Genomic DNA, 14025 nt, shown 5'->3' with positions numbered 1-14025 from the left:
TTTATCTATTATCTGTAGTCTACTAAGGACATCAGGTCTTGCACTGCTGTATGCAGACAACAACATGAAACATCCACCAGAAGCTAACTATTAATGCTTTGAGATAAAATAGGATTTGCCTTGTGGTCCCAAACAGCAGTAATTGACCTGCAGATTATGTTGAAGAGGAGCTAAGAATTAGTGAGGAATGCATATTAGGAGAAATGGAAACTTTTTTTATTTGTCCTTTCCCCTTAGCTCTGTTAAACACATGTTAAGATCTGAGATGAAGACCACATTTGTAAGAGGTGCTTACATACAGCTGTTTATTTTAGAATAGTATTTTCATTTATGTCTATGTACCATTCTGAAAGAGAAAACCAAAAGGAAAAAAGGAAAAATTTACTGCACTTGCATGGAGCTTGAGCTCCCTTCAGCCAGATGAGTTTACCCCCAGAATGGAGAGGGATTATTAGAGATTATGCTGTTATAATGTAAGAGTGAAAAATGAGCTATTTGGGCATTCTGCAGAGATTTTTCATGCTGCAGCTATCTACAAGCCAGCTACATTTTTTTTCCTTGACCCAAAGTGTTGTTTGTATGCTCTGTTATGAAGACCTTTTCTACAGCATGAGATAAGCCGTAAACTCTCATACCCACTGTATTTGTAGTATTTGGAGTACTAAGAGCATGTAAGAGAGCTGTGCACTGCCCATTTCAACCACTACATTGCATGAAATACTGTAAACAAACCTTCATCTGGCATCTGAATGACATTCAAAAAAGCAGTGGCAGTGATAGCAAAAGACAACTCCAGCTGCAGAAAACAAGCCTGAGGAGTTCTGTGTTTCTGCATGTCATTGTTAGTTCTCTGCAATTGAAAGACACATTTTTCTGTCTAGCACCTCTATGAAGAAAAACAAATAAAATATTTGCTCACCAGTTTTATTTCTGAGGAGTCTACTATTTCCTCAATAGCTACCAACTGTTCTTTCCCCTTCATTTTTCTTTTTTCTTAGACTTGGAAATGAAACAGGGAGTGCTAGGCAGAAGTTTATATACTTAGGTGAACTTTGATTCTTCCTTGGACTTTAAGACTAATCTAGTGTAGAATGTGATAGACAAAGCATTTTCATTGATGTTATGCAGCTTTTCAAGTTACCCAACCTAAGCAAATGAAGCTGTTAATGTTTACTCTGGCCCTTTCTCTAAAATGGTTTTGAACTTTAGAAGATTTTTAAAACTTTTAAAAGTTGCTGAATGACGCCAGCATTCACTGAATAAAAAATACTAATGATTATGCAGCAGGGGGCTGCCTAGATCAGCAATGGACCTCTCATGGAAACCTGGTTTGACTTCATGACTGAATAATCACAGCAGTTATTTAATAAAATATTTTTGAGGACACCTAGTTGAATTTCTTTTTTTTCTGTATGATTTCTGGGAATGGGACAGACAAAGGTTTTTGTAATCCATCTAGATGGTAACCATCAGTGTTTGACAAATAATTAATACAAATACAAATTATTAATGCCATGATGAGAAACTGTGACCTCAAAGACCTTGTAATAGCAGTGAGATGTCACAGACAGACTGCACTGTGCTTTTATTAATAAATATCTCTATAAAATCATATGCAGAGTTACCAGATTTAATCAGAACTTGATACCAGCCTTAGTTAAGAGAATCATAAAAATTAGAGAAGGAAACCATCTATCCTGTCCTATCCTGATCTAACCTCTCATCCACACCAGTACAACATAAGATTTTTTAAAATGCTGAAGAAGCTGAACAAATACATGAGCCCCAGGGCAACTGAGGATTTTCTCCAAAAGCTGTTTTCCTGCAAGGTGACAGAAGTGGAAAAATCCCATCAGAAATGACTCCAAAGTGGACCAGGAGTAGACTGTAGTTCCCAATCTTGGCAAAATGTTGTGCTGTGAATGTATGAAACCAAGTCATGCAAGCAAAGCAGTGAAGTCTTGCTTCCCTCACAAGCTGGCCCTCTGCAAGGCAACCCCTTCGTAGGGCTCTCCCAGCCTTGCTGCAACCTCCTGCAGCCTCCTGGCCAACAAGTCTGCACTAACACCTGAGCCAGCAAAGCCCCTTCCTGCCAGCGTGCCCAGGGGCTTTGCCTTCTCCTCTCTGTCAGTGACACTTCTCCCTCCCAGTCTCTCCACCCAGCCCATTGCAGAGGCCTTTTAACAATTTCACTAGAGGTCCCTTTATCTTACAGACAGTCACTTGAGTTCTTGGAGTGGTGGCAAAGCTGATGTGAAAGGTGAGAGGAATCTGCCAACACTTTTCCTTGCTAGAGAGCCAGGAAACACAGAGTGCTTCCTCAGCACGCAGAGGGAAACAGTGGCTCTCTTGGGTTTAGGGTTGGATGAAGATGGCCCAGCAAGTGAACAAACCAAGACAGGTAGTTCATTCTCTCTTTCTGCCCTTATTCAATATCTGAAGTACCAGATGAGACAGATCTGTGATGTTCTATTTCTACCTACACCACCTAATCAGGAGATTACTAGCAATGGGTTCAGCTCCCCCTTAGCTGTTGTTTCTGATAATAACAAATAATAATAGATATTACTGAAGGTAATGTTTTAGTTTTATGTGCTTATTCACTGATGCTCTAATGGTGAAACCAAATTTCAGTTGAGGTGCAGTACCATTTCATTAAAATGACACAAGCAGACATACCTTTTTGGTTTTTTGAATTCTTCTTTTCCCAGCATATAAATACCACATATATCAAGTCAAATTCACTGAAGAAATTTGGCTAAAATCACAGATAGACAAAGTTCCAAAGAGCAGATCTGTTGCTTGTGACAGTTCTAACTCTAAGGTGATGTGAGCTTCAAAGTACCAATGACAACATAATGATTTCATTGTGCAGTTAGAGATGCAATTGTTGAAGAAATCAATGTTGTTTCAAATCTTTAAGCATTTCTTTACCTTAAAGGAAAGAATGATTTTGGAAAGCATATTGAATATTCAAAAAAAAAAAAAAAACAGAAAAACAAACAAACAAAAAAACTTGTTTTAACACCTCTTTGTTCCAGCTTTCTCCAGGACAACTAAGCCTATTCTATTCCCCGAGTAAGAAAAATTCTTCAGATCACACTTATGCCATATTTATCCATACTTAATATTATCAGTGTTTTCTATTGTTTAGAAGTCATAGCATTTAGGAAACATTCCTGCAGGTGAGCTCATTCAGAGGAATAATTAATTAAACATTTCTTAAATTTAATTAAGAAATCAAAATAGAAACATTTTTCTTGGATCTATTTGCTATAGGATATGGTAAAAATAATCAATGAAAAGGCTTTCAGAGGAGAAGCTTTCAATTTTTCCTAGGCAATCGAAAAGGAATTGAAGAAGGTTCCATTTTGTTTAATCATTAAATACCTACTATTCCATCGTCGGTGAGCTCACCTGATTTAACAGATCACCAGTGGTGCCACTGTGGGGGTGTCCAGTTTTATGGCTATGCCACCAAGGCCTTTTCTACACCACTCCTTAGCTGTCACCAGCAACTATCTAATTGCTATAGTGTCTTTCTCCCTCAGCCTATTCAAGAATACTTCTGAAAGTTCTTGTTTTCTTCTGCAGCAGACCAAAAGACAACCTAGAATCCTTGAATAGTTCACAAAACTTAGTTATTTTCCAGCATGTGTCACCCAGAATGGTTCAAGAGAAGCCTGTGCCCTCGCAGGATATTATTATCCTCTCATTTTATTCTCATTCCAAGCCAGTCAATCTCCTAATGCTTTTGATTTAAGTTTCAGTGGACTGCATGTCAAGCAGAGGACATTATCCCAGTAGCTGTGCAGTGATTAGCTGGGCTACAGCAGTTATTTCTGAAGGAAAGTACTGCAAAACACTTTCATAGAAATCACTGTTGTGCTTGCAAAATTACTGGGTTATCTCATGAGTCCTAGGGCTGTATACATATATTAGCAAAAGAAAACAGCATTTAGTAACATATACAGGTTTACTAAGTCACATTGAAAAATCCAACACTGAAAAGCACAGAGATCCTGATTTTTAATTCTGCCTTTTTCTGGCACTCTTCATGAATACTACTAATGCTCTCCACATTTGCCTTGATACAGTATGTTTCTTAAACTTCCCTTTTCCAGATAACTAAAAGGAATATAGACCACAGCTTTTTAGAACCTGCCCCAAACTTTTATTGATGGTCTCCTGTATGTTTTACACTATCAGACCTGCACATCTACAGTTGCTCTGCTCAGAGCATTTGGAAGTTAATAAACTTTAAATTCATTTCAGAATGTTGAATAGACTGTGAGGATTTTTAATAAGTATGGAAGTGTAATGAAATTAAAAATATTTACTTTTGAAATATCTGTTGCCGTATCTGGTATAGATGACATTATTTATCTCATACTCACATATGTAGTCTGTTTCACTTTTTTTAATGATTCCTGTAAGATCAGAAACAAACTTGAGGCTCCTAATACAGTACTCGAGAAGAAACTGATTTCTCACAATATAGATAAATATATCGTTGCTTGCTAGTAATAAGTTTCATATGACTAAATTATTATGAGAAGGAAAAATTACTTTAAATTGGTATAATCTTCAAGTTTTCTTTATCAAATCTTACTTTGTCATGATGAACAACCAATTTTCATCAAGTAATTGCTCATAAGAATAATTATGATTTTATTTCAGATAGTTTTGTGGGCAAAGTTTACAAAATCTTTCAGAATAATCAAGACCTCTTGCATATAGGGAGGACCTAGTCTTATGTTTTTACTCAGCTTCTAAAAGATGATTATAAAAAGTAGGTTTCTACCATTAGAGTACTCTCAACAGCAATAGAAACACAGAGAATTCCCTGCTTCTAGTAATTCTGAAATTGCCACCCAAAATCAAAGACACTTATAAAAGTATCATTCTGGGCCTAAGCACAGCAAAAGTCAGACAATCTACCCTTCAGAAGTTGTAATAATTTTAATGAGAGATGGAAGGATGCTCTTGTTTTCACTTCTCTGATTCTACTAATACATGACTGTAATTCATTAATTCAGGGTCAGACAATGAGCCTCTGAGCAATTATTCCCATGAGTGGTCTCATAGAATTCAATGTCCTCATTTAATGTGCCATTAAAAAGGTACGTGGGTGCATCTAACTAAAGCAAACATTAATTCACTGCTACACAACAGATAGTACTGTGAATTCTCTGAAATCAGACACTATCTACTGAGAAAAATAAGAGTAGAAAATTATTTCAAGAATTTCCCTTATACAAGAAAAGATTTTGCTGCAAAAAACCCCTAAACCTTATGCTATGTTCAGAAAACCAGGATAGTTAGATCTTTTCAGAATTTTATAGAGACTACTTTCTAAAGTTCAGACAAAATCAGGACAATGGCAATAAGGAAAAATTTTAATACTTAAGCATTGCACTGGAGGAATACAAGGAAGAAGCAAACACCAAATCATCCAGGCTCAAGGGCATCTCAGCGTCTGCTGTGATCTCTATTATTCTGATAGCAGCCACCATAGTCAGGTACCTTGTTTAGAAGTATATCAGGAGTAGTCTGAATCTCTGTTTAAGCACAGCATAACCCCAGTTCCTTTCTTAGAGGAATTAGTTCTTTTCTTATTCCTGATCATGTCTTCTAGTCCAATACTGTCAAAATATATAAATTTGTAACTCAATAAACAAAATGACAGAATGTTAATGTGATGATGAAAACCGAGATCCAAAGAAAATATTTTCTATCTGCCTCTCTATCTTTCTCTATTGCACACCTTATGACCAAAATTTTGCTGGTAGGTTTAGGATGTTGCCTGAAAGGTGCTATAAACCCCTAAGTAACAAGCTAATGCCCAAACCACCTCCATCTGCCCATTTCTTTTATATATATTGGAGCACACATTTCCAAAAAAGCAAACAGAAGAGACATAGACACGGCTTGATTGCTTCCACATTGGTGCATTTCACGTGCCTCGTTGAAGGAAGGCTTTATTTTGTCATTGTACTGCACAGAGAGATTTGGAAATGGACTGCATTCTCTAGCTTTATGTAGCAGCCTGGTGACTTCCTCAGCACAAACTAAAATCTAAAGGCCATTACACAGTCATTTCAGGAGTCTCAAGTCTTTGCAGCTAAGATACCAAGTAGGCCTACAGGTCACTGCCTATTTTCTTTCTAGTCAAGAATATGGTGTCCAATATATTTTAGAGAGATATGTCCTTCATGGCTGAAGATAAAGGCTAATGGGGATGAAATTAGCATAGATTAGCATCATCCAGTTTTAAAAGGTGTTGAGGGAGTGTAAGTCGAGTCCAAAACCCAGAATTTCATCACTATCTCATCATGCAACACCTGGGAAGATCCTCCCTTGCCTCATGTTAATTTGAGCCCAAATATTACTTCATTCCCAAGGGAGCATTTCTTTGCCATGTTCTTTACTGAGATATGTATAAATCAGACTGAATATATTAGTTCTGCAGCTGGCATGCATATGCCAAAGTATCAATGGAAATATTAATTTCTGGACAGTGTAGTGGGCAACACAGAGGCATAGAGATCTTATCTTCTAATGCATTTTTGTAGCCAGTGAAGCTCTGGTGTCATAAAAAGATGTTGCTCCAGTGGGTGATAAAGAGCAAGCACATGACCCTATATTCTGAAATGAACTTTGCAGACTTTCAAAACCTTGTGAAGATTCTCCTGATTTCACCAGTGAAGTTTCCCTTTAGCAGTATCCCCTTTAAGGACCTGAGGACAAAATCTTTGTAGAAATGTTCAAAAGATAAAGCAGGACTGAGAGAACAAGCATCACTTCTATGAAGAGCGTTGCATTGCAGTTATTGATAAATATTATTTTCATAAATAATGCTCTAGGAATTGTTGTCCATTCTTCCTTTTCAAATGTGTTACATACACGTAAATATAAGTAGCCTTTGTGAATCCTCTGTCATTTCTTTACCAAAAAAATATTATCAAAATACTACTTTTTTTTTTTTTTTTTACATTATTCCTATAAAGGATTTCATATGGAAAGTTACATTTCTCATCTATGTTCCTGAAATTATTCAACTGGGTGCAGCTTGCCCTCAGGAAAGACAAGCAGAGCCCACCCTTGCTTCAGTATAAGACACTGGAGAAACTACTATACTGTAGAAGCTTATATGGGGAAGCTTTGACTTTTTTAGATGAGGTAGACAAACCTTAAAGCAAAACTTTAAAAAGCCTTCTAGGGTCTAAAGAATCCTCATATCCATAGTCCTGCATGGGAATTATTACCTCCAATGAGTTAGGCACCAAACCTGGTGCTAAGCTAGAAACATAAATACTATTCATACCACTTAAAACAGCTGTGTCATACCACATTGGAGTACTTTCCTGTAATATTTCTTGACAGAAGCAACTGAAGGAAAAGGAGAATAATCCACTGATAGTATTGCTTTAGCCTCTGAAATGTGACGTGCTTGAATCACCCAATGAAATTCTCTTTTATAAACAATAAGATGAAATTCCACAAAATACTTACAGTTCTTTGCATTAGTAGAGGAGTTTCAGAGCAACCTATCCCTTCATCATTGAAACTTGATTCCATATTGATTATGTCTTCAATAACCTCCTCCATCTGAAAAAATAATAAAGACCAATCATTATAAATAATAATGGAAACTCTGTTATTATGCAAATACAGAGGAAATAATCTTAATTATTTATTACATCAATACAACAGTTTCAGAAGTTTATATCTCCAAATCCACATAATTCAAGCACTTTTAAACAATATTCATGTATTTTACTTCTCGTGAAAACAGTTTTTGTGGTTTAACAAGTTATTTCTTTCCTCCTGGGCAACAGCCCATTCCCCTTTTTTGAGCTCTTATTGCAACACCAGGATAAGATGACAGAAGTGCATTGCTAAGTTGTAACTGTGATCTGTCACCTTCATCAGATGTGTCATATCCACAGTGTATTCTTGCACTGGTGCAGGAAGTCAGAAAGAAACCTGTGGTTCTGCAAGAGCATGAGTCACTCCAGAGCTGGTGTTGCACACTGCTCCCCAAATTCAGCAGGCAGAGGTTTGTGTCAGTTTGGGCAGGACACTGGATACCTCTCCAGCTCAGCTTCTGCTCCTATGTTTGTTCTAATCTGAATCAAAAGCTACTGAAGTAGATGAAATAGTTAATTAATAACTTGGGATGACACCGAGTACTTTGATGACATATAGACACATGCAGACTTGGACAAGGTGCGGCATGAATTTTCAGTGGTGTTTTTGGTCTGTTTCTGTTCACAAAGTAAAATCAGGAAAGATCCCAAGGTGAATTTTTCACAGCTAATTGTCTGCTGGAGCAGCTGACTCATGCTCTTAGGAGCTGTCTGAAGATCTGGAGGAAATGCAGAGGGACCTGTGCAACTAAAGAAAGTATCACACAGGTCAGGGACTTTCCAATACAAATTTTAAGGCCATGTGGCACAGCACAGCACATACATACACTCCCTTCCCCCTCCAAAAAAACATACATGTGCTCTCCAAGGAGTTGTGCTGTGTTGGCCAAAAGGATGCCAGGAAAATCCCACAATTGGAGAATACGGATGAATACAGTTCAGTGCACCAACATGTCTGTTAGCTCTTTATTGTTTACTAATATACCTACAGCCTGCACTGGACCACAGGACACATCTGCAACTAGGAAATTGTGCTGTGCCAGTCATGTCCCTGAGCTTTGGGATGGGATGAATCAAATTATTGGAGTAATGTCTACAAGGACTTTGGCTTGTGTCAGCTATGAGACTCACAGGCATCATCAGATACAGTTCAGAAGAGAGGCTTACAAGCAGCAGCCTCACTCTTGAGGACAGAAAGTGGTGTTAGGGCAGGCACCACTTGTTGCTTGTCAGATACCTGAAGTGCCTGAGAATGGCTCTAGCATGCTGAACTTGCCAACACAGAGGTGACCACAGAGGCCTCCCCAAAGGCCACCTGAAACAGTCTTTGCAGACTATTGACTCTAGCAATCCATAAACCTAATGCAAAATGTCAGTCATCAATGCAAAAGAAATGGAAGGGTCCCTGATGAGCTCTCTGGCAGCTCCAGGTTGGTTTTTTTTTTTCAGTTTCCTAAAACTTAGCTGTATAACTTCCAAATGCTTAAATTCCTCTCTGCAGTTAAAACCCAAGATGTGATACGGCATCTCCATTTTATCTACATCTCACACTGACTGAGATTCTGACACTGTATAATAGCTGTACCTCTATTAAAATAGATGGTGACACTAAAGTTAGCATGTCTAAGCCAATTTACCCAAGATAACCCATACATAAATATATCAGCTAACTGAAAAATGAATGGAAGGTTATTTCAGTTACATCTTTAAGGTAATTAGTATCTAACTTTGATATGTAGCTAGGATAATACTTTTAGACTGAAATAACTCATCTGAAAAAAAAAGTTTTGCATTGCAAAGTATATATCAAAAATCTTACAGCAATATATGAGATACAGATAAAAAGATGCAACAGTACATTTTAACTCACAAGAACTTAGAAGCCTGATCATGCAATAAGCTATTCACAGACATTCAAGGGAACCACTCATGTACTTTAAAAGGATTCGGGGAGCAAGTGTTGCATCCAGAGGCCTCATGAAACGACAGAAAGCAATCTCTTGCCCACTATCAACACTGTGTGGGTAACGTAATGTTTTTAAGAAGTATGCCAAGCCCATTTCCCCATTCCTTTTGCCAACCTGGCCCTACCGCATTTTCATGTTCTCCTCCAAGGGCCAGCAGCTTGGTAACGGGGCTTTCAGCTGTGCCAATATCACTGGCAGGAGGCATGTGTCCGTTTCTGAGGATGGAAGTCACTCCTGCAGGCTGGATCGTGTGGGAGTGGGACAAGGAGACGGTTTGGCTGGACAGCTTGGTGTCGAGGGTCAGGTACTGCTTCACCTGGTGCCTCTGGTTTTGCTGTATGTGGTATCTAGACTGATTTTCCAAGTGTGTTTGTACCTGGGAAGGAATAGAAATAATTGCTAAAGTTTGAAATTAATGGTACCTATATTTGCCCATAAGCTCTTAAAAATTTCAAAACAATAAATTCCACAAAACACATCAAATCAGGGTTTTTTCAGTTTTGCATACTTACACAATTCTTACTTGGGTACTATTTTTCCCTAAAACAGCTGAATAAATCTTCTGAATAAGAATCAAAATAAAATAGATTTAGAAAATATAAACATAATCCTGACAAAAGAGCAGAAGCCTGCTACACATTTTTCTCTTCTCATTTACAGATGGTCTCTGTTGAAATCACTGATCATTGCAAGCAAACCTACATAAAACTATATATATGCATACCAAATATTATACTTTAAAATCAGTATTACAAGATATCTTTTGTACTTGCAATAAATATAATCCAACCAACCTCAAGCAATATCAACAACAGCAGATATTCACTCAAATCTAAATCCACCTTTGGCTCACCTTGTAATAAATACAGTCAGTTAAATGAGGCATTGCTGCACAAAACAAAACAAAACAAAACAAAAAAAAAGGAAACAGCTAAAATAAAATGTCCAAGCTATAGTCCTGGATGACTATCCTCAAATCACACAGTAGTCTTCTTGAAGTGCCTCTTGAGGACAGATCACTTTTTTGAGTTGGTAGCACTTTATAAACTGAGTGGTCATGCAAAAAATAGATAATTGAGTAAGACTTTGGGCCATCCTTTGATTCCAGAGATTGACAGTTGCTACTTCAAACAGCTCCCATTTCAGATCAATGTCACATTCCTGCAATTTAACCGTCAGAGGAGCACTGCATACACAAACCTCACTGTCATTTCAGCCCTGTGGCTTTCTCCACTTCCTATGGCATGACTGGTCACAGATTTCTTGTAATAGATTTTTCTCAAGTGGCCTCTGTGTAAGCATGATTAATATTTGTTAAATAATAGCAAGACTTGCTTTGCAGCTCTTTTTTCTTAAAAAAAATTTCAGTCATTTAAACAAACTTCTTTTTAATTCCCCTGACATACTTAAGGAGGGGTAAATAGCCCATAAAAGGGAGTTGCATTTAAACTAGCTGTATTTTTTAACAATGTTGCAGTACCTACTTTATTTTTAATCATATTATGGTAGCATGTCTAGAGATATTTTATTTATGTTTCTTTAAACTAATTTGCAAGTCATATAAAAAGGTTAAGCCAACCAGTAATGAATATAATATTAATTATTTTGATGTAAGTTAAAGTTATTTTTAAAGTTATTAAATAATATCCCATTAAAATATTGATATAATACCTTATATATATTTTTTAGTTTTCTATCTGTTTTATGTTAGGAAAGTATGTGTCCCATATAAGGTTTTAAAAACTACATATGTGTTTGGGATTTAATTAAATTATTATATTACTTGTCTTAACTAAGATCCTTTTTGCTATTATTAGAAAGTGTATAATGTACTGTTAATTTAAGCTCCAATTTATCATTTGCAAGGATACATGTAAACAATCCCAAATAATTCATATTCTTATGCATTTGCTTAGCCCTTCATCTTCAGTGAGAGTTAAGCTCATACTGAAAGTTAGACACTCAAGCAGTTTCTTAAATTAGAATCTGAACATGAAATCCACTGCATGCCAGTTTATTATGAGTATCGATCCTGGGCAAAATACAATATGCTGAAGGAAAGGAAATCCTGTAACATGGCCAGAGAAGGGATTTGCTGTGCAACCTTTTTTTCTGCCCCTATGTGAGAAACTCTCACAGACACTTCAGGCTTCTGCATCGTTTCAGGGTTACTGAATGAGCCCAGGCAAAGGGATGACAAGGCAGACCCTTGCAGTGCCTCAGCTGCTGAAGATGTCTTCTCAGCAGTGCAGAGCATTGCAGCCAACAGCTCTGAAGTCACAGCTGCTTTGCATGTCTTGGCTGGGAGTGGGATCAATGTATACACTACAAATGCATCTACTGTATGTCACTCCATCTACTGTTTTCTCTTAAATCTGTCTGATGATCACTCCATAATGAGCAACAAATTGCTGTCTTAGAAATTCTACAGGCCTCCCTGAGGCATGAAATCCAAATATCACATATCTTGAAATTAAATAGGAAATACAAGAAATTCACAATGTTCAGAGTGTGTAGTACCATGTTTTAAAGTTTGTTTTTTAAAAGGCATTTTAATAAGGAAGTGAGTTCTACCATAAGATGATTGGTGAAATCTCACTTTTTGATTCCCCTGGATTTCAGATTGCTAGCAGCAGAACAAAACCTCTGTACAACCCAATTTCCTAGTGAACCACCATAGGCCATCCCACCAGGCCAGAGAAGGATCTATTAAAGACAACCAGATAACTGCTGATGAATCAAAAAACTAAGTCATAAGGAGTGTTTATTTTTTATTATATTCTTTCAGTGCTTATATCCTGTCAGAACTGTCCTGAACTCCCAAACCCAGGAAAAGTATTTAAAGCCTCACTAATGGGATCTGTTGATATGATTTTGCAAACCTCCCCATCCTCTTTACTGTTGCAGCCATTACAAAGCAGAACCCTCAAGGTTAAAAAGGGATATATGGCCTGATTTTCAAAAAAATACCTAAAGCTGCAGTCTCTGATTGTCTCTATATATCTAAATAAATCTTAGAGTTCAATGTTAGTAACATGAAGTAACACACTTTTGATAGTCAAGCCACTGTGCAAAAGCAAAGAGCTGGGCTTATTTTTATAATCTTACTGATAGTGTATAATCAATGGGGTAGAAAAGTCATGATTTTCCAAAGGAATAATAAGATTGCAAAGTCAAGCTCTCAAAAATTAGAAAAGGTAGTAAAAGCTACCCAGGTAATATGACAAGCAGAAACTCTAATCTTACTAACTTTATGAAACCAAATCAAGTGTCAACTATGACCAGTTTGCTCTCCACTGGGGTGCTGGGCAAGTTTTATTGTATGGTATCTGTATTTTTAAGTTCAGTATGGGTTTTCTGAAAGTTTTAGATTAAATAAACTCTTTTAAACTATTTCCATAATTACAAGCATTAAACAATGACTTGGCTTTGAGCTTCTTCTTTATGGTGTAAAAAGAGTGGCTGAGCACTGGCACAGGTTGCCCAGAGAGGCTGTGGAATCTCCACCTCAGATTTTCATAACTTGACTGGACAAGACCATGAGCACCTGAGGAAGTAAATGATATCTAGAAAAAGCCAGGGAAATTTGACTTGGTAGTTTCAATATTAAAATTCTGGATAATTATTATTAAGTCTAGAGGGAAAATGGTATCAAGTTAGGGAGCTAGTGAAATAAATGCAAAAAAAGCAAAATAACTGGAAGATCACTCCTGCACATGAGTAATTACACAAGTAACACAGCATGGAAAAACGTTATCATATGCTTAGAGATTTTAGATCCATTAGACAAAGTCCTTCCACAGAAAATTGGAAAAAAAGTACAAAAATTCTAGAGTAGAAACATTTTTACTTCACCCATTAATCCTGATGTGGTATTTTCCAGCAGTGTTAGGAGACAAATTTTCTAATTTCTCATCTTTTAAGAAGTTCTTCTAATCTGTGAGAGTGTTTTATGAGAGAGTATGTGGAATTTTAAAGTGGGGGTATCTGTGCTTCTACAATCTAGGAATCCTCCCACCTATGAAAAACACTAAAGCTTCTTTGGACCAAGGACCCACAATGTTGATCCTGACAGACTCTTTACTGTCACAATAGTTGCATTCTTTTTTTTATTATTATTATTCTTTTCTCTGGGTCAATGAATATTTAATTGTTTGCTTAGAGTAAAACAGCTTTAAAGGAAGACACTGAAATGGTAGAGCATCCAAGATGCTGCTAGCTCTGTGGAACCTGGGTTCTTTGTGACAAAAACCAAGCATTATGATTTGATGAGTTTGTGTTTCTCCTCCTAGGTATTCTCTTGCATCATCTGGGGCCATGTACTTAAAATGCTAATTATTTAAGATTTCAGATTTATGATGAAGGACAGCATGAGGTTCACCAGCAAATAGATTATCCACACACTT

The 14025-nt window shown here is 37.0% G+C and overlaps 1 protein-coding gene across 1 annotated transcript in view; it reads right to left on the bottom strand.

Moving 5' to 3' along the window:
* Window positions 1-14025, bottom strand: part of TFEC (transcription factor EC) — an 85188-nt gene that overhangs the window by 21462 nt on the left and 49701 nt on the right. The window contains exons 2-3 of the mRNA XM_030455546.1: window positions 9744-9995; window positions 7516-7611 (exon numbers count right to left, since the gene is read on the bottom strand). Of these exons, the coding sequence (XP_030311406.1) occupies window positions 7516-7611; window positions 9744-9995 (348 nt within the window). The remainder of the gene's footprint in view (window positions 1-7515; window positions 7612-9743; window positions 9996-14025) is intronic.

This window comes from Calypte anna, chromosome 1 (assembly GCF_003957555.1).
Source record: "Calypte anna isolate BGI_N300 chromosome 1, bCalAnn1_v1.p, whole genome shotgun sequence".
In the NCBI taxonomy this organism is placed as follows: domain Eukaryota; kingdom Metazoa; phylum Chordata; class Aves; order Apodiformes; family Trochilidae; genus Calypte; species Calypte anna.
Note: the sequence above shows the minus strand (reverse complement) of the source record. Positions and strands in the feature narration are given on the sequence as shown.